The sequence below is a fragment of the Columba livia genome, chromosome 1 (assembly GCF_036013475.1).
Source record: "Columba livia isolate bColLiv1 breed racing homer chromosome 1, bColLiv1.pat.W.v2, whole genome shotgun sequence".
In the NCBI taxonomy this organism is placed as follows: domain Eukaryota; kingdom Metazoa; phylum Chordata; class Aves; order Columbiformes; family Columbidae; genus Columba; species Columba livia.
The window spans coordinates 26,714,414-26,733,485 of NC_088602.1; the positions used below are offsets into that span (position 1 = coordinate 26,714,414).

The window sequence follows — 19,072 nt, forward strand, 5'->3', positions numbered from 1 at the left end:
CAGCTGTTTTATGTAAAAATGTTATATAGTATTTACAGATCCAAATCTCACTAAAAACAAACAAAAAAAAGGTTTGTTTCCTGTGAAATATAAAAATACAAGTCATGGAAAAAATATATTTCTATTTTTTAATTAAAATGAAGAGTCATTTGTTTTGTCTCAGCATTTGCAGCTGCTAAGATAAAAAGTCAATCCTTGGAATAATATTTTATGTATTCTGTGAGTATATGATACCTATCAGAGTTAAATATGTTTATGGGACAGAATATTAAAGGTTCTGGAGACAATAAGAAATTATAAAGAAGTAGTTCAGGATGAGAACACATTTCTTTCTTTTTTTTTTTAATACCATATAATATTTATCATACATGGATATTTATTGTACAGAATGCTAGCATAGAAAACTAAGGTTGTAGACAAGTTCACCATATCAACTTCCATTTCTTAACTGAGTTACAAAACCAAAAGTTTGCTGTAAGAAGGATACCAAGAAGCTCATTACACAAGCTCTAGTTTCACTCTAAGGTTAAATGAAGAATGGGTATTATATATAAAAAAGCTCTTACTGAAATGTTTTATTTTTGTAATAAAAATCTAAAGAGTTTACAGAAGTCTAATACATTGCCCTTAAACACATATTCGGTTAAAAAATAAACTAAAAAATAGCTTGTCAAGCATATGGAGAGATATTTTTTTTTTCATTCTTTATTTAGCAAAACATAGTTAAATTGATACATAAATTGATATATAATAAGTTAAACAGATAAATGAACGTGCCTAGAAGTATGCAGAGTCTGTCAAGTAGGACATGCAAAGTGAGTCATAAACTGAAAGCGTTGAATTAGGAAAATGGGCATTATCATTGTCATATCTAAGCATAGAGACGTCCTCCAGCAATCATGTACTACTGGGTGTTAATTTAAGGGAAAATGGGGACCTCCCTAAAAAGAAAAAAGTTCAAAATAATCATTCTCTTTGAGTTCCCAGGTCAGCAGGGAGCAAAGACAGTCTGTATGAAGACATCAATTAAAAGACTGTGGAAAGAAATCTCACTGGATGATAACATTTATGACTTTGAAAAAAAAGTACAGCATGGCTGTTCAAGACTTTAGCAAGGAAGAATTTAAAACTTCTCATATCGCTACTCCCCCACCAAGGGGTTTAAGGCTACAGTCCCCAGAAATGGGCCACAGTCAGTGGGGGTGCACTTCCCCCGTGCTGCTGTTTGGTGGTTACAGTCCCAGCTCAGAGAAGGCACAGAAGAGATATGGACACAATTTTTGGGGAATGGAAGGAGGAGGTAGGAGAAGGACTATTAGAAAGTAAGAAATCTGTCGTTCAAACTAAGAGAAAATATGCTCTCTTTCAATAGAAGTCTCTTTCAAGCTGCTTGGTTGCCCTAGGAATTCTTCCTTTCTGTCATGAGAAAGGAAATTGATGGTTTTTGTTGGCCATGGGAGACTCCACGTGCTCCAAAACACTGGGAAATCTGAGCTAGTGAGGAAATGTCAGAATTTGGAAGTATCTGAAAGTTAAAAATGAACACATATAAAATAACACCACAGGACAAATTGCGCATATGATGGAGCAGATACGTAATGAGCAGATGACAACTCTGACTGCTCTTTGTTTTGGTAAAAAGAAAATTAAAGCTAAGATAATGCAAATCCTTTCCTCTAAAAAGCTGCAGAACCGCAGGCTGTCAGCAGCGCTGCAACTCATACACTCACCAAAAAATATGTACGGCCATGCCAGAAACTCACAGTGAAATGGGTATATCAGCTCTCACCTATCACTCAACCCAAACAATAAAAAGGTGCCACACGAAGTAGGAAACACATTATGGCTGGATAAAAGTCTGGACCCACAGCACTAATGCAGGGCATGGTGTTAGTCCTCTAGTTCATAACAGGGCTCCGTGCCACACTCCCTGACTGTTTTAACCTTTTACAAAGTTCACGGAGATTTCCACTGCACCGAAGACAGAAGTCTATCTTCACTGTTTTTGGGTGTGCATTAAACGTATTTTTGTGTGTGTGTGTGTGTGCACATGCATTCACAAATGCACAGAATGGGATTTAGAAATCCCCATGTGAAAGCTTTGAAGATATTTTTTTTGTTTCTATTTGGACTGTTTGTTGTTAAAGAAAAATGCCCATGAATGCGTTTGAAGCGTCAGAGTGGTTTAACAGTGCACACGGGCTGGTCTCCACAACTATCGAGACGAAGCATCCATGTGATCAGTGAAGATGTGTAACAAGACCTGTTCCTACTTGCTTAACACCTCATGGTGCTATTTCTTTGAAGTCTAATGCACACAGGAATTGTATGTCAGAAGAAAGTGGAAAAGTCCTCTATCCCAAGTATCACCCCATCATTTCTGGCTCTGCAAATGATGGACATATCAGACTTTGAAGTGAGGTGTTTTCTGCTTAGAAAGACTGTGAAGAATGTTTTTGAAGGGGTTTTACATGTACTGGCTTCAATTTACTCTCCGAGCCTTTAATTTCTCCTTCATCCATTGTGATGGCAAGGGTATACTGCTTTAGATGGGGAAACTAAAAGAAATAATTCTACTTTAATTTTCAAGCTCTCCCAAAGTATTAACTCTCTGATATAAACGGGATCCATGGAATGGTATGGCTCAGAGACCATAAGACTACGTATCTGGGAATACCGGAGTAATTATGTTATTTAAGCACATATTTGTTACATATATTGTGTTATTGGATACTTCTGGGACCAGGTGGATAGACAAGAGGACAGGAAACAGTTTTCATTTAAATTCTCAAGGCTATTGTAATCAGTGTTATTCGTAGATGTGGTGGGACCTATATCTAATTTTGTTCATGTCTTTTTTCTCAGCTTGAGAAAAAAGTTGTAAAATGTACACTAGCACATTTGAACTGTCTCAGCACAACTGGCATTCTCAGCTGAATCAAACCCTCAACCTTTATTTTGCCTTGTAATGTTTCTCTCTGTCACTACTCACTTTACTTTTAGCTTGCCTTTTTATCTTTTTTTAGCTATAAGTTTTCACCCGTGTTTTTCATCAGTCATGCTCCCTCCATAGGGTTTAACAGAGCTTTCTTGTTTTCATGCTGTTTTGCTTTGCTTCCTTTAGGTTTCCATATTCCCCCAGTTTAGTGTTCAGACCCTGGGGTTTGATCTGAACAGCTGTCGCCCTGCAGATGACCAGTTCCACCGCAGGCTCACCCTGACAGAGCTCTAAAGGCCCCACAAGAGCTTTGGCTAAGTCCTGCAAGCACACTGTCAGCTGATACAAAATCCACTCTTCTCCCTTCCCCAACAGCTGTCTTCATGGTCTGTGACTTGCCAGACTTTCAGATGCAGAGCAGGACCTGTCTTTTTCCAAAGAGACTCTAGTTTAAAACCAGCCAAGTTAATTTATCATCATCTGCCATGAGATCTAATCTCAGCTTAGTCTCTAGGGTTAATATCACATTCTAAGAGGCTAAAGAGCAAAAGTTCTTTCTTTGAGTCCAAAGGTGAGGTTATAGCCTTATGTAAGAGTCTCCTCTGTATGATATGGTAATAGGAGATATAAAACTTTACTTGTGGAATTTCATTATCAGTCCTTGACATCTCTCTTGTTCTTTCTTTTAGACATCTTTAGTTCTGACAGTTTTTTGTCTTCTCTACACTGCTACTATCTATCATGAGCAATCTTACAATCACTCCACGCAGAGGTACCTTCTGTCTTTCTGTACTCCATATTCTCTTATTTTTTAACAAAACCATCAAAAGGCATCTACAGTTCTGCTCAGAGCATTTCTGTCTTTTGTTCTCCTTTTTTCTTTTTTTCTTTTTTCAAACTATTAACACTGCGTAGAGACAGTTTAAATCTGGTTCATGACTTGCCTGACCAAATTTAGAAACCAACAGCTGTGCTAGTCAACCTGGACACTTTCAGCAACATTGACATTCGAGGTGACCTGTGACTTCTCTAACCTGGAGTGGATGTCTAAAATCAGTCTTGAAGGGTGACTGTTCTCTCCTCTTAGCAGTAAAGAGCGCTGAATAAGTTAGATTTTGATGTCTGCAGTGCAGGCTCCTAAAGTTGAATGTACCTCATATAATGGCATAAAGCAGGCAAGCAGGAGATAGGTGCCTGTTTTATTAAATGCTGAAGAGGTTCCTCCTCAGTGTCAGATGGCAGAATAGATGGATTTGAAATCAGCTCTTTGTGCTTTCCACCACCACACCACACACACAAAACTTTCTGACATCTTTACAGAATGTTCCTACATGTGAAACATTTCATTGGTCTAATGTAAAAGGAGAGTTGCAAGAATATACTGCAAGAAAAGAGGTTATTTCAGTGTAAAAAGAAAGATTTAACAAAAAGAATGCAAAAAAATAATGCAGAGTGCAGCAGAAAAACCCACAAAGAATTAAATTCATAGATTGTCCCTTAGACTCACTCTTTTTTCATGGAAGGACATTCATGTAGTTTTTCCATCTGGCACCAAGACATTACCTTATTACATATGTCCTATACTCTACAAATAAAGACATGATCTAGAAAAAGCATGACATTAATGATTGCTTTTACAGTAACATGCTTATTATCCTCCTCACCTTTCTATACACTCCTTCACAATAGCAAAATTTCCATCTCCTATAGTCCTTCCAACTTTATATCGCTCTGCTATCGATGCTGGAACCTGGAAACCTTCCTCCAACACTTCTGAAAGAATCATTAGTACATTTTTATTGTTAGTGAAGGAAACACAGATGTTGCACATAACATGCATTTTAAGTCTAGGGCTTTGGAGCCTGGAAACCATTCAGAGTCAGTATCTCACTTACTGTACAGTGAAATCATGCTGCTGACATTGTATATACTCAACAGGTTTCACACAGATACAATAATGAAAAATAAGACTTCTGGGGGCTCAAACATACCACCATTCGAGTGTTACACAGTTTACCATTCCCATTGCAACATGCCCGCAGGACAAAACCAAAATTGTATTTTTTTAATTATGGAAAGGCCTCTGTGATCTGCACAAGCGCAGACCAACCTCCAAAACAGGCTGGAACTCCTTGACACAGCATGATTAAATATATGTACCAAAGAAGTCCAACACTCAAGCACTTATTTTATTACATCCTGTAAACTGAGACATCCATAAAACTCCTCATGTGCTAAGTGCCAGTTCTCCCCCTCCCCCAATATTAAATATTTAGTTTTTAAACAAATGTTCTCAATAATACTACCTCGCATGCAACCTGGGCGCCAGATGTTTAGGTAAAATTGCGTTACACAGTGTCTTAGCATAAGAAAAGTTTGTAGTTTCATGTGTTTTAGTGCTCATTCATGTACTATTATTCTTAAACATATTTGAAATAGTGTGTTACAAATACCTAACATGCCTCTAAAAGCTGACTGTAAACTGCAGCTGATAGAAACTACTACATAAACATCATAACGTTAAAAAAAAAAAGCCTCTCAGAAATGTGACTTGAATGGACACTCTTTAAGACAGCATTTTTAACTCTATCTTTATCTGTTCTTTGTTCCAGTTCAGTATTAGAAGTGAGTGTTACAATACATGAGGCTGGAGTTTGCCTGAACTTGCAGGCAGCTTGAAGAGTTACTGTTGGACAGGAGCATATACACACACTTAACGTATATGTGCGTGTGAACTGGCAGTACTGGAGAAGACACTATCCCTTAGCCAACTTGCTCAAGGCCTTAGTAGAGTGTGAGACTAACCATTTCTGAGTAAAGACCCAGGATACAGTATGGTCTTTAGTACCATAACAGACGAGACAAAAATTTAGTAAAATAATCTCATCAGCACTATGTCACCTGCAGAACTAATACCTGAAGTATCCTGCAACAAAAACACCTCTGAATAGGGATGTCCAGATCAAATCTGATCCCGAGTGAACCTAATTGGTTTGCTAAGGCTGACAAGTCTGCTCAAGGAGAGTCATCCAGCCCGCAACGCTCCCACCTTCTCCGGCAGGAAGAATGACTCATTTCCTACACAGCTGCTGTTATCACTACATTGACTGCTTTGAAATGTCAGTCTTCAAATGTTACCTTCTGCAGGTCCATCATTTTCATCCATAGAGCTGCAAACTTTGGTGGATGCTAATGAGGTAGAGGAGCCACTGTGTTGGGAGCTCTGGAAATGGAGAGACACAAATGAAAACAGATGATTTTTAAGGAGCATGAGTACTCACAGCATGTTCCTGCTGGAGACACATCCCGGAGAGGCTTCAGTGTTTCCTATGTAAAGTATCAATTTACTTTGATGAAGGGATATGTGGATGCCTGGGAAGAGTCCAATTTTTCCACTGAAATTACTCTTTTGGTACCCCCGCATACATGGACACATGCCTTACCCATCATGTGCAGCAAAACATTTATGTATGGTCTGTTAGTTTCTCCCTATTCCACACACATTTTGGCAGGGAAAACTGAGGAGCTGTATGCCCTCTGCAGGCAGGAGACTTTTCTCAGCTACATTTGTTAACCCAGCAGGAGCCAGAAGCACATCTGTTTCGACTGAAGTTGGCTTTGTTATGGGCAGAATTCCTCACTTTTGCAAACCTCCCTCTGGTGAAATCCTCCCCATTTGTGTCGTAGAAGGGAGAAATCATTGTGGTAATGTATGAAGAAAACAAAATGTCAGGGTGAATAACGTTTCCTTTTTTGGAAAAGCATTTGATTGGATATTTCTCACTTGAGGAGTGAGTTTGTACCTTGGTTTTAAGTACTTGTACATTAAATGTCTACATTTGTCTATACAGTTAATGGGGGCCAGGAGGATGATATCTCTATAATCTAGAATGAGACTTGTGACCATCCACCTTGGACACCAAAAGAATAGCAGGTAGGATAGTGCTAGGGGAAGCCTTCCAAAGCACCTATTGATGTCTTTCAGTTACACATAGACCCTAGGCAGGTACTTTAGGAAGACTGCTTCATCACATATCTAGATGGATGAAACTGTTCTGTGATATGAGATGGACTGGATTTCACCCAAAGCTGTACTGTGTAAAAATTATACAAATGTATCTTCAGGATTCTCCCATCTTCAAAGGAAATCAGAAGAAACTACAAATGTAACAGTGGCCCTTTAAACTTACAGCAAAACTGAGTGTTTCCTCAGGTGCTTGTGTTGCAATGTGAGAAGTTTTCAGAGGATTTCCAAAACTAAAACTTTCTCAGGTTCACATAGTTTGCATGCTGAAAGGTTACAAAACACTGCAGTATTTAATTACGTCCTTCAGTTTATATATTACAGAAATTGCATGCTGTGCTGCATGTAGCTCACACTATCAGTTTCTTATCTGTGTTTGCCAAGTATCTAGATGCCCACAATCAGGGTGCCAATCCACTTTACAAATTTAATAGAGCTTCTTTGGAATGATCTCTGCCACAACAGAGCACAGCCGATGACTGCAGCAAGAATAACTAACGATGCAGCAGCTGGGATTTTTGCAGAGTACGGAGCCAGGGAGAAGGCAGTCAGCAGAGTTAAAAGCTGGCCAATATGCTGAGTTCATTTGAGCAGACTAACTTTTAATTTCTCCCTCAGTAGATTAAGGTCAGACAATTTAGACACAGGCAGAACTTGGCCTATTTTTCACTAAATAATCCTGAAATCTTGCATATCGCATCTACCAAGAGATTCCTTGCTTTTTTTGTTTGTTTTTTTTTCCTTTTAATCAACCCTAGCTCATTCTTTTCATCCATCCAAGTCTTTCTTCTGAGCTTTGACTAGAATTGATAATTGCATTAATTTGTTTTGGACTATTTTTGCTGCCTCTTGACAGCAGAAGTGAGCATTGACTGATTTTATGCAGTTCGCTAAGATACTGCTGCCCTTATTTCATGATTAGGATGTGTTTATGTATGTGCTATTCCTATGCTAAACCCTGCAGGATGTCTCAGTAAAAACTTACCTCTGGTTCATTTTGAACAAACGTGCAGATGAGGATCAGAGTAACAGGAAAATGCTAGAAGTTCTCATGCCTAGAGAAGTCACTCTCAAGGCCTATTTTTATACATACATAATGAGAGAATTGTTTCCTCTACACTCCTACTTGTAAAATAAGCAGAAAAACATGTTTTCTCTACTCATTCTGCTGTGCATGTTTATTTTTCTAGGCATCCAATTTCTTACTTCTTTTCCCACTCCACGGTATTTTCTTAAAGGAATTGCAATTTAAATATGTTTAATATTTGTTACATATAAAATTGGGAATTAATCTTTACAATATTTAAGGGGAATAACACAAAAAAAAAAGGTTAATGCTAGCTTTTCAATAGGTTCTCAAACAACTACTTTATTCAGTTTTTTGCATTTTAGATAGTAAGATTACACTTTTCAGCAGATGTTAGGTTAATACTGCTGACTGCACTGCTGTAGCTTTCTTTAGCACTCTGATGGTCTTTTTACAGAGTCTTGCACCCATTGGTTTCATTTGTGAGAACGGGAGACACGAAAATTGAGACCTAACTCAGTGGCCACCTCTTCTCAGAACGGGTGCCTAAAGAGACTCAAATTTTTATTTGGGAACCTAATTTCTCAAGGACCCTTAAGCTGAGGTTTAGCTGAGAACTGCGGCTGCTCAGTCCTTTCTAAAATTAGACTCCTTTGAGGGCCCATTTCAGCAAATCACTTCAGTAACTGTTTCACTTTAAATACAAATAGTCTTAATCGCCTACACACACTGAAATTAAATGCACTCCTGAATATCTGTCTTAGCTATAGTTCCCTAAATATGTATTTAGCCTCATTTTAGTTAAACAAACAGAAAAAAAAATTGGCCCATAGAAAACCGAAGGAAAGGAAATAAAACGGAGGAAATAAAAGATCAATTTTTTAACTGCCCATATTTCTTAGTGATACTACATAAGGAAGGGAAGGCTACAATGATATTCATAACTGAAGAATAGCTGAGGTGATGCATTGGTAGCATATACTGTACCCATAGGTCTGCAAACAAAGCACACTTCCCCTTCAGTGAGAGCTACGTGGAAGCACCCACCTGTGAGCAGAAACCCAGCTCGCTAGTGACACAGAAGCAGTAGCTAAGAAGACAGTTGCTAAAAATACATACTGGGATTTTTTAAACTTTTTTTTTTTTTAATAAATTAAGAAAACAGATGCTTTTCACTACCTTTGTGGAACCCCTCCTATTAAAGCAACAGATTAAAAAGAAATCAGGAACTGTATATTTGCATATGTTCACCAGGTCTGCTGATGGACCCCCTTTCACAATTAAAGAGACGTTACTAGGTAAACACGACACAAATATTGTCCTCTTTATTCAGTGCTCTGGAACAACACGCAGGCATTTATTTATTTAGCTTTACTTCAGCTAGAAGGACATTCAATTTATTTAGACTTTAATGAGCTCGTTGTTCTCACAAGCTGAAAGCCCTGTGGGTCCAGCAATCCTTGTGGGTCTCAGTGTTCCTTCCAGTTGGCTTGCCAGTTGTGAGGCAGTCTGTCGTCCACACTGTTGCTTTCCCAGATGTGGACCCCATCAGGGATAATGCAGATGGGGAGGGGGGAAAAACAAACTCTAAGCAAGAGCATAATCTCTTCAACACACAGACCTTAATGCAATTAGCTGTTTTAATTTTAAGAGATGCCGAGGTGCTTGAAATGTCATCACTTTGACACAGATTTAAAGGGGTCCAGTTGCACAGGTTGCCAGCACATGGTCATTTTTATGGCACACCTCCATAAAAGCGATGGCATAAAAAAATCAGGTCTTTGGTGTAAGGATTTCAGATCCTATTCAGGTTTATATAACACATGGCCAGCACACCACACGTCTCATTGATGTGAATGGAAACATTAGCACTATTGAGTTTCATCCACGTCTCACTGGGAGATTTATTTAGCAACTGTTCTCTAAATAGTTTGTATCTCAGTGGCAATTGTGTAAATCCATTGAAAAAAGGCAGTAAAATAAATATTACTGAGATTTCTCTCTCCCCATACTCACCTTGTCCTAAATTAATCTTAAAATCCCACTTGAACTAAACAGCAGGAATTATTCTTGTGGGCTACCACTATCAGCAGTTATGAAAAGAAACTTCAACAAGTATGACTCGGAAGTTTGTTAATGCAATTCAGACTCCTGAATCTTAAACCCCAAACACTGCATTATATTTTCCAAACCTCTCAAAATCTTTATTAGCGCATATGGAGTCTACAAAGACCCTCAACAATAGATTCCTTTGTATTTTCCTAGCATGAAGGAAGCATCTGGATGAAATGTGAGTAGCAGAAATGCACACAGGTGTAACACTAAGTTTGGATCTTACGCAGAGTTGTACTCTTTAAGAAACGGGCTTAATGAAGCAAAGATCAAAATTAGTAAACAAAGGGTAAATTCATTAAGTAGGGTCCAGATAGGGGAACTATTAATGTTTTTAAATGATGCCTCCTAAGATTTTCCTATTCTGAAGAAATACAAAAAGCTATGTGTGTCAGTTATATGTGTATGATGAAGTTCAACTCAGCAAGGACAAACAGCATTCAGAACAAAACTAAACAGTTAAGCATCCTGTTTTGGAGCCTGTACTAGTGTTCAATCTGGTTTTAAATAATCTTTGCAAGGTGGCCATCATGAATTTCTGATATAGTTAGGTCCTAGTCTAAAGATCATCACAGTTAATCGTAAAATAAAGACAACAGTTCAGTGCAGGTATTAGCTTTGAAGGATTTTGAAGGGCTCAAAAAATTCCTATAGCAGTGTTAAGCAAGAAATAAGTCAGTTGATACAACAAAAAGGTACATTTCCAGAGAACAAAAGGTAGAGCAGAGGACAGCTTTTTTAAACCAGTAAAGTAATATATTTTTATGCAACTTTTAAGAAGACAAACTCATTGAGAGAAGCAAAGGGTTACACTGAAACTCCTCTCTCAAGTCTATCCAGCAAAAAATGTTTTTTATTTTCTTTTGTTTAATCGCTTACATTTTTGGCCCAGCCAGCTGAGACAGGGACAAAAGTTTTAATGTAAACAGCACAGAGCTGGCAAAAAAATCACTTCATGGAGAATCATCAAATCCATAATCTTCACATCGAAAGAACGGAAGCCAATGGAATTCAATGTATAGAAAAAGAAATTATACAATTGTTTTCAAATTCAGACAATGCAGTAAACTGACACATAAGATCCAAATTTATTTATAAACTGCTTTGTCCAGAAAGGAACAGTAAAAATGCATGCAAACCTGCCACTTATCCACAGTCCTACATCCTGCCCTGTCTTGTTAGACACTTGACTTGAGAGAGGCCCTACATAGGGATATTATTGGTTTTGTTATTCATTTATGCAATACAGGATTCACACATCTTGGAGAAAAGTTCAAACAACGCAAGCAATAATCCAGCACGTGTCATTCAGGAACCTGTGTTGGTTTTCTTCTTTGAGGGACAGAGGGACAAATGCGAGAGTTTGCAAGGAAATGGAACTGACAGACTGAATTTTCAAGCTGAAGTATGTTTTTGTTGTTGTTGTTGTTGTTGTTGTTTTTATTAGGATCCTCTTATTAAGCTGCAGCATTGACTGTTTATAGATTCACTCGATTTGTGTAACAAGGCAATTCTGAAGGGCCAACATAGTTTCCTATATGGTATTTAACAGTAAACTTAAATCTAACCTCCGCTAGCTCCTAACAGCTGCTTCCAAAGCTGAGCCATAATTCAGACTGTAGGCTCACACAACCTTTGGCATTCTCCAGAAAAGATTGATGATATATATAAAAAAACCCTATCACATTCATGGTATCAGAAGTTGACCTGTCATTACTGTATCCATACTGCGGTTAACATAAAAAAGTTACATGTGCAGTGATGCAATGTGAAGGTTTCCTTTTTCCTTTTCTAAAGCTATACACTGGTAAAATTTTCCACTCAACTACAGAATAAAAATTGAAGGGTCATCAAAAGAGGTTTTCATTTCTTCCACCTAATTCAGGGCATAGCACAATCACCACTTCTACATTTAATCTATTTGAGTTGCTTTTTAAAAGTTCTGCTGGTATTCCTGTTATTTGGTAGAGACAGAAACCTCAATTATTTTATTCCTACTATTCCTCATTTCTATAGCACTGTTTCCTTTCTATGTCTGTACACCTTTTTTAGGCAGACCTATTTACTAGCACCCAAGAGGGATTCAAAACAAAAACCTATCAGGCCCACAGATCCCTCTAGGAGAGTGTCTGAACATCAGCTGAAGCATCAGACTGGCAGATGACATGTCAGAAAGTGTAACACCTCTCTTCCGCACTCCCGCCAAACAAAAAAATCAAACCAGGCTATCAATAGGTATTTTTAAAGAGTGGAAAGATATATTAAGAAAGCAAGGTACTTATTTTAAAACACCGTGGGTGTATTTCAGTATTCTTAGCTTTTAACAGGCATATTTTCCTAATACTTGTCTTCAGAGGATGCTTCTGTAGCTGAGCTGTCAGCAGGGAGCTGGTACCTGTCTTTGGATAGTCTACTACAGTGATTTTCCAATTCATACTTCAAATCTGTCTTGTCGCGTGTACCCAAACTTAGCCATGAACAATTCAAGGCAGGTATATTTACTGTCTCCAAAAGACCAGTTAGAAACCTCCTTGAAGCACCTTTTGCATCTATACGCTAGAGCCCAGAGTTTATTATTTTAAAATGCACTGAATGCATCTGCTATTTAAAGGAACCCACCAGGATGCATGAATCCCATATGGCTATACTACATGAACTCTTAGATGGACAATGCTGATCCAAAATGAACAAACAATACCAACTGCAAGCATTTTTTTAGACCCTGTTAATCACATTTCCAAAATAAACTCACTGAACAGTGTGTATTTTTTAAATATATTTATTACATCGCTTACAATAATCTACAGTAATGTTAAATCTAGAGAAACAACAAATTGCAACCAGGATGACATGGTCAAATATGAAACACAAGTACAACACAGTATGATGAAACAATGGCACAAAAATGAAGGTGATTTTCTTCAGCTGATTATATGAAATAAAACATTCATCGGCATTTATTTTTGCAAGTTTTACATTTTTGTTGATAAATCAACAGCTTTCTTTTTGGTTTCCTGCATCACATTAATACAAAAATGGTATATTTTAAAAAGCAAATATCCAAGCACTTTTCTTTAAAAAAAATAATTGAATGCGTAACTTCGTAAAATCTTAAACTTATGTTGTAGATGTGCCAATATTTACAATATCATAGTGCAACTAACAAAAAGAAGAGGCCTTAGCACAAACATCTTTAGCTCCTCTTTCACTAGAGTCCAAATTCCAAAACACTGTATTGCAGGGCAAACCACAAACTAATTACCTCATATAACATCAGACAACGAGTACACGCTGAATACAGTACAGCTTTTTTCATACTTCACTGCTGAGGGTTAATTTAAGCAAATGTGAATATAATCAACATGCGCAAATACAGACACTAAAATGCATAGGAGTGTGTATGTGTGCAGTGCGTTTGTAACCCTTCTCTACTGTGTGCGTACGTGACGCGTGTATCTACGTACCCATGGCCTTCCGCGGGGAGTTAGGGTGCTCAGACAGTCTGAGAGATGGGGTGCGAGGTGAAAGAGGCAACCTGAGCCCGCCAAAAAGGTGTGAGGGCTGCACAGGCAGCTCGGAACAGCCTCTGCTCTGTGGGGCCAGCAGCACTTTCCGAAGGGAGGGCTGTCCTGGGGGGCAGCTCACCCCGCTCCAAAGGGTGTGACAACCACTTGCTGGCTGTGCTCTGCACGTAAAGCTACTGCTGGCTGCGTGACATCAGGTTATTTTCCTATTGATCGCTCACAGTTACAAGTTCTCATCCCGTCACTAACAGATAAACTGAAAGTGAAGATTAAATAAAGGACAATCTTGTATTCGCTTGTATACCGTCCACTGGATACAAGAAAAAGCACAGACAACATTAATCTAAGTGTTCATCAAGTGAGTAGGTACTTTAGCACCATAAAGCTTTTCTGATTGCTCATTTCTCTACTACTTTTGACAAAACAGTAAACATGGGTTGACCAGAGGTTCTTTTTTGTATCACTGTTAATTCACTGTTTACATTCAGAGTTGGAGGATATTTTTTGTAACATACTGCACTGTATAAAATTCACATTGTAGTGTAAAGTATGAAACTGTAAAGGCAAACACTATTATTTATTTCAGTCTCAACCCAGGTGTTCTTCAAGGCTGTTTAACTTTATGTATTCTTTCTTATAATATACATTTATAGACACTGTATTAATGCCCAAGAATTTTCATTTTACAGCCATCTATTCCCTGTGAAAACGATTTAAAGAGAAAAATAGCTAAATATAATGCACTGTCACTGAATTATTTTACAAATTGAAAAGCAATTTTCACATTGGATAATGAATGTTAATGATTTTACTGATTTCAACAAAATAACTTCTAATATTGCATGACTTAATACACTGCAGAAAAGTGCAGTTCAAGAGGAGACACAAGTCTGAACCTGTTGAAATAATACCACTTTGAATTCCTGATTAATGCTTTGTCTGTGCATATATGTTTGTGCGTAAGGTCCTATCCTTCCCACCCTGAAGTCAGTCCTGGTTTTGCCACTGACTTTAAAGTGAGTAGAACTTAGCCCTTGTTTGTACATGAGATTTCTTAAACTTGTACAGGCTTCCTCGGGAGAGCTGCTCAGCAAGTACCGGCATTAACAGAGATACAGCAAATCCCACCTGATGAACATCTTCCCATCAATATATTTTCCCCACATACTTGTTTAAAGCCACAAATGTGACATAACTGTGCATGGGTTTCAAAGCCATTAATCTATGTGTGTGTGTGTGTGTGCATGTGCATATAAATATAAACATAGACATTCTGTGCTTCACATGTGAACTGTTCGTTGCATAAAGAAGAAGAAAAAAGATGAAAAAAAACCCAGAAAGTTGCAGGAAGCATTAGGGAAATAATCACAAGTATTCATTAAGCTCAGAGGGAAGCAAAGCATTCACAATCTATACAAGAGTCTTTAGCTACATCATAATCACCTTAGAGTAGGCACAAATAATGCAGCATACAGAAAACTATAAGAGGTTCAAACACTATGAAGTTGCTTAAGCTATTCGGTTATTTAATGAAGTCAATGAAATCTAGGGACAAACTAAAACCTGCGCTGCTGCAAGCAGAACTACAGCATCAAGAAAGATAATTTCAGTTTCACCCATAAACTGAAACCTTCTGGTCTTGCTCAAAAGAAACATTTCATTTCTGCTCATGTATAATGGGAATTACATTCCACACAAAAAGGATCTCAAAGTCTATAAACAGTGTGCCTTTTCAATCTCTAAGGGACTTTCATTCCTTAAACGAAATAGTAATGATACGTATTGCCCCTGAATAGCCCCTTAGTACAAGTCACATGTTGAAATGATTAAATGTTATGGACTAGCATATTCTTTGAAACAGTCTTGATGGAGAACTCACTATGATAACAATTACTGATATAAGGTCCATTTTTCTTTTCCACAGCTAAGGAAAGCCGTGGGATTCAGGTTTTCTGGAAATCTTGCTCCCTGTGCAGAACAAACATTCTTAGTAAACTGCCTTAAGCAGCAGCAGCCTATGTAGCAGAAGGGAGGAAAAGCAAAATTCCTGGAATTTATTTTCTTTACAAGAAAAAACAATTTTCAAAATGTCAGTAGGTATTTTGTTCAGTCTGGTGGAGCTGTCTGAATTTTTGGAAACTGATCCCAATGCATCTTTCTATAATATGCATTTCTTGGGATTAAGTAATACATTTTACAAAGACATTCCCTTGTAGCAGGCAAAAATACAAGTAACTTCACAGCTGTGAACTTTTCCAGTAGAGTAGGATAGTCTTAGGATCCGGGCATGGGGTGTAGGGGGGTGGACCTGTTCCTATTGCTGGGAACAGTTTCAGATCTGAAGTCTGAAGCGGGAATGGCAAAATATGCATTGCAAAAGGGAATGACCTAATTGCTTCAGCAAACCTGCCAAATCAATGACTTTCTCTCCAGGTGATACTGGAAGCAAGTATTGAAAACAGAGAAGGTAAGTTTTGTATTCTGCTGCCCTTTTACTTATTTTTGCAAATATCCTCCATATAGAAAACAATAAGGATATAGTGAAGCCGTAACATCGCATGCCAGCATTTTCCAGCTGGTGAATTTTATTATGCACAATTCAGTGTAAAGGAATTATTTCACTGCATTTAAAAGCTGGCATGTAGCAGCTAAACATTTTCTGCTATTAGGTAAATTTTCCTGGTTTCAAAATATATTAAGTCATCACTAAGTAGCTCAAAAATATAATCTCTATAGATTTTTGCTGAGGATCAGAACCACACTAATTTATAATTTTTAAATCATTAGTATTTGAGATAATAAAAGGAACACTATAAGACAGCATAAATGTGTGATGATTATACTACGGGCTTAAATACAACAGATAAACTTTAAAGCAATATTCAACATACAGTGGGAAATATTGCTGTTACGTATGTTAGTCAGCTAAGATTCTCACAATAATAAAGCAGCAGAAAACAAATAAAATTAGTAGATATTTGTTAAGCAACTGGTTATAATGCATGACCTACTTTAACACTAAAGGAGTTTTGCATATTCATGCTGTACGAAATAACCACCTCTAGAAATTATGAAAACAGAGAAATTAGGTCAATAGGAGGATGATTTACAGTAACACCATTTCTGTAGGCTTTCATTTTAAAATGCATAATACATCTTATTATAGCAAGTAAAATGTCCTTAACATAAGTGAAAAGAATCACTAGTTTCTCAGGCAAAATGTGTTTTTTTCCAAAAGGTGTCATCAGATGTGTGTCAGATGACACTGTGAGCCAGGAAGCCCCCATATCTCCTCGTTTAGAAATCTGTCCATATTCACTTGCAGCACACAGCTGATCAGTATTCACAGCTCTTGCCAGGTAAGACATTCATGTTGCCTGTGAACACCCTTCTGTTTACAGTCATCAGATGTAACGCAGGAAAGAGAACCTGAACACAAATGCTTTGAAAGAATTTACTTTTTGTCTTGTGACGACACAGGTTTTCTTCATTTTCTTTTCACTTAGACAAAAAGACTAAAATTAGAATGTTCCAAATGTGCGTGTCGGGATCAGCCAGCATGGTGCAAGCAGTTTAATATGGCAGGTTTTTTCTTTTCTACGTTTTACCTATCTGTTGGTAAAAGCAAAGCCTTCATTAACTGTTCATAGCAAAATGAATAAAGATACCTATGTTAAAAACAGAACATATAATCAGTATCTTAGATGATAAAAAGAGCACTATTCATAAATGTGCCCACTATGGATTTGTGCGTTATATTCACCTTATCTACTCTTTGTTCCTTAAAGTGTGCACATAGCTATTTTGTATTTGATGGGCATATTCAATGGCTCACTCCTTACAAATTCTTGCATTAAAATGCAGTGAAAAAGCCAAAATACCCCCACATACTGGAATTAATTTGGCCCCATGTTTTTTAATATTAAATATGCAAAACTCTTTTGTGCGATTCACTATTACTGTAAATTAGCAGCTATTCTCTTTAAAAATGTTAAACCTTCACCAAATCACAAACCATAAACATTGTTCCATTTTCTCTTTTACACTGAGTCTCCTACTGAATCCATATCATCCGAAGAGAGTGGGCGATACAGGTCCTGTAAGATGAAGTGCAGTATAGATTTGTTTATTGTGTTTGATTTGTTCCACTGTAACTCTCTTATATTCTTTTCTATTACCGTGGACCAGAAGATACTCTTTAACATAAAATACACATATTCTATATAATCAGATTTTTTTTTTGTTGAGTGACATATAATGATTTTTTAATCAATAAATAGACGGTTAATAAATAAAGCTGGAGTTTCAACGTACAACATATTCTAAGAGGCAATTATTTTCTTCTTTGATTCTTTCCTGCTTAACACTATTAAAACAATATTTGTCTGTTCTGAAGAGTCTTCTAATTGTCTGGAAACTTGGCAGTTTGAACTTCATCTTAATAGGGACGTATCTATCTTTTTGCTGTTTCACAAACAGCAGTAGGGAAGTAAGTGCTTGCCTTATATGATAAGCTAATCAAAACTTGCCACCCACCAGTGATACAGCACGGATCCAGTAACATTCAAGCCCCAGAATGCTGATGCTGAATACTGCCGTTACCTATGTTGTACTGACAATGGTATCTCTTTTCCACAGTTTTTCCGTGTCTGAGTGTATGTGTAAAAAGACAGCATGTGCAATACCCCCATCACCGGCTCTTCCTGACGGTAGCCAAGCAACCAGCTCATGACAGTGGGGAGAGAGTCTGAGTGTACAGATCCACTTTGTTTTTTCAACACCCACTCCGAGCATCCTCTGACAGATCAGATAATCCCCAAATGCCAGGGGGGTTAGGGGTGATACATGGCCCTGCCCAATCTGCCCAGCACAACAATCCTTGCCACAATACACAACAGCACTGAATGAAAGAGGAACATCAGTGAGGAGAAGTGTTAGAGGACAGATTACTGTCTTAAGGTTAATTAAACATAGTTTATGGCTTAGAGAGTCACCAATATGCAGGTGCCCACCATGCCTCATAGGCAAGCTCTGATACCTTTAAGCTGTTTCTGGGGATGGTTTAAGTATAAAACTTTCTTACGAAATACAACAAAACAACTACAAGACAAAATACAAGAACACATGAGAATGGGAAGGCTGATGGAGCCAGCTCTAGGGTTGACCTTGGCTTGGGGCTTTTGGGGTTGTTTATAATCACAGAAAGATAATTGAGACAAAACTCAAACAAATATAAAAGCTATACAGTAAAACAAGGACTACCTAAAATGAATCCTTTACAAATTTCAAATTTACAAAGATCTCGGTAATGTATGCAGGTTTATGTTTTACTTGCAGGCATGATATAAAGGGGATTTAAGTCCCTTAAGGGGGTTTTTAGTTCCCTAGAATGCTTATTTTCCGTGTATACTACCAGTGGGCACGTGTACATACAGTAGCAGACATGT

At 37.7% G+C, this 19,072-nt stretch overlaps 1 protein-coding gene across 4 annotated transcripts in view; it reads right to left on the reverse strand.

The window, feature by feature from the left end:
- Positions 1–19,072, reverse strand: part of DCLK1 (doublecortin like kinase 1) — a 240,238-nt gene that overhangs the window by 40,117 nt on the left and 181,049 nt on the right. For 3 of the 4 annotated variants that reach the window (XM_065051779.1, XM_005511996.4, XM_065051788.1), the window contains 2 exons: positions 6,077–6,161; positions 4,603–4,711 (listed from right to left, as the gene is read on the reverse strand). In XM_065051779.1, coding sequence (XP_064907851.1) covers positions 4,603–4,711; positions 6,077–6,161 — 194 coding nt within the window. Of the gene's footprint in view, positions 1–4,602; positions 4,712–6,076; positions 6,162–12,864; positions 17,723–19,072 lie in introns of those variants that run through there. The other variant, XM_065051797.1, reaches the window with a different exon arrangement.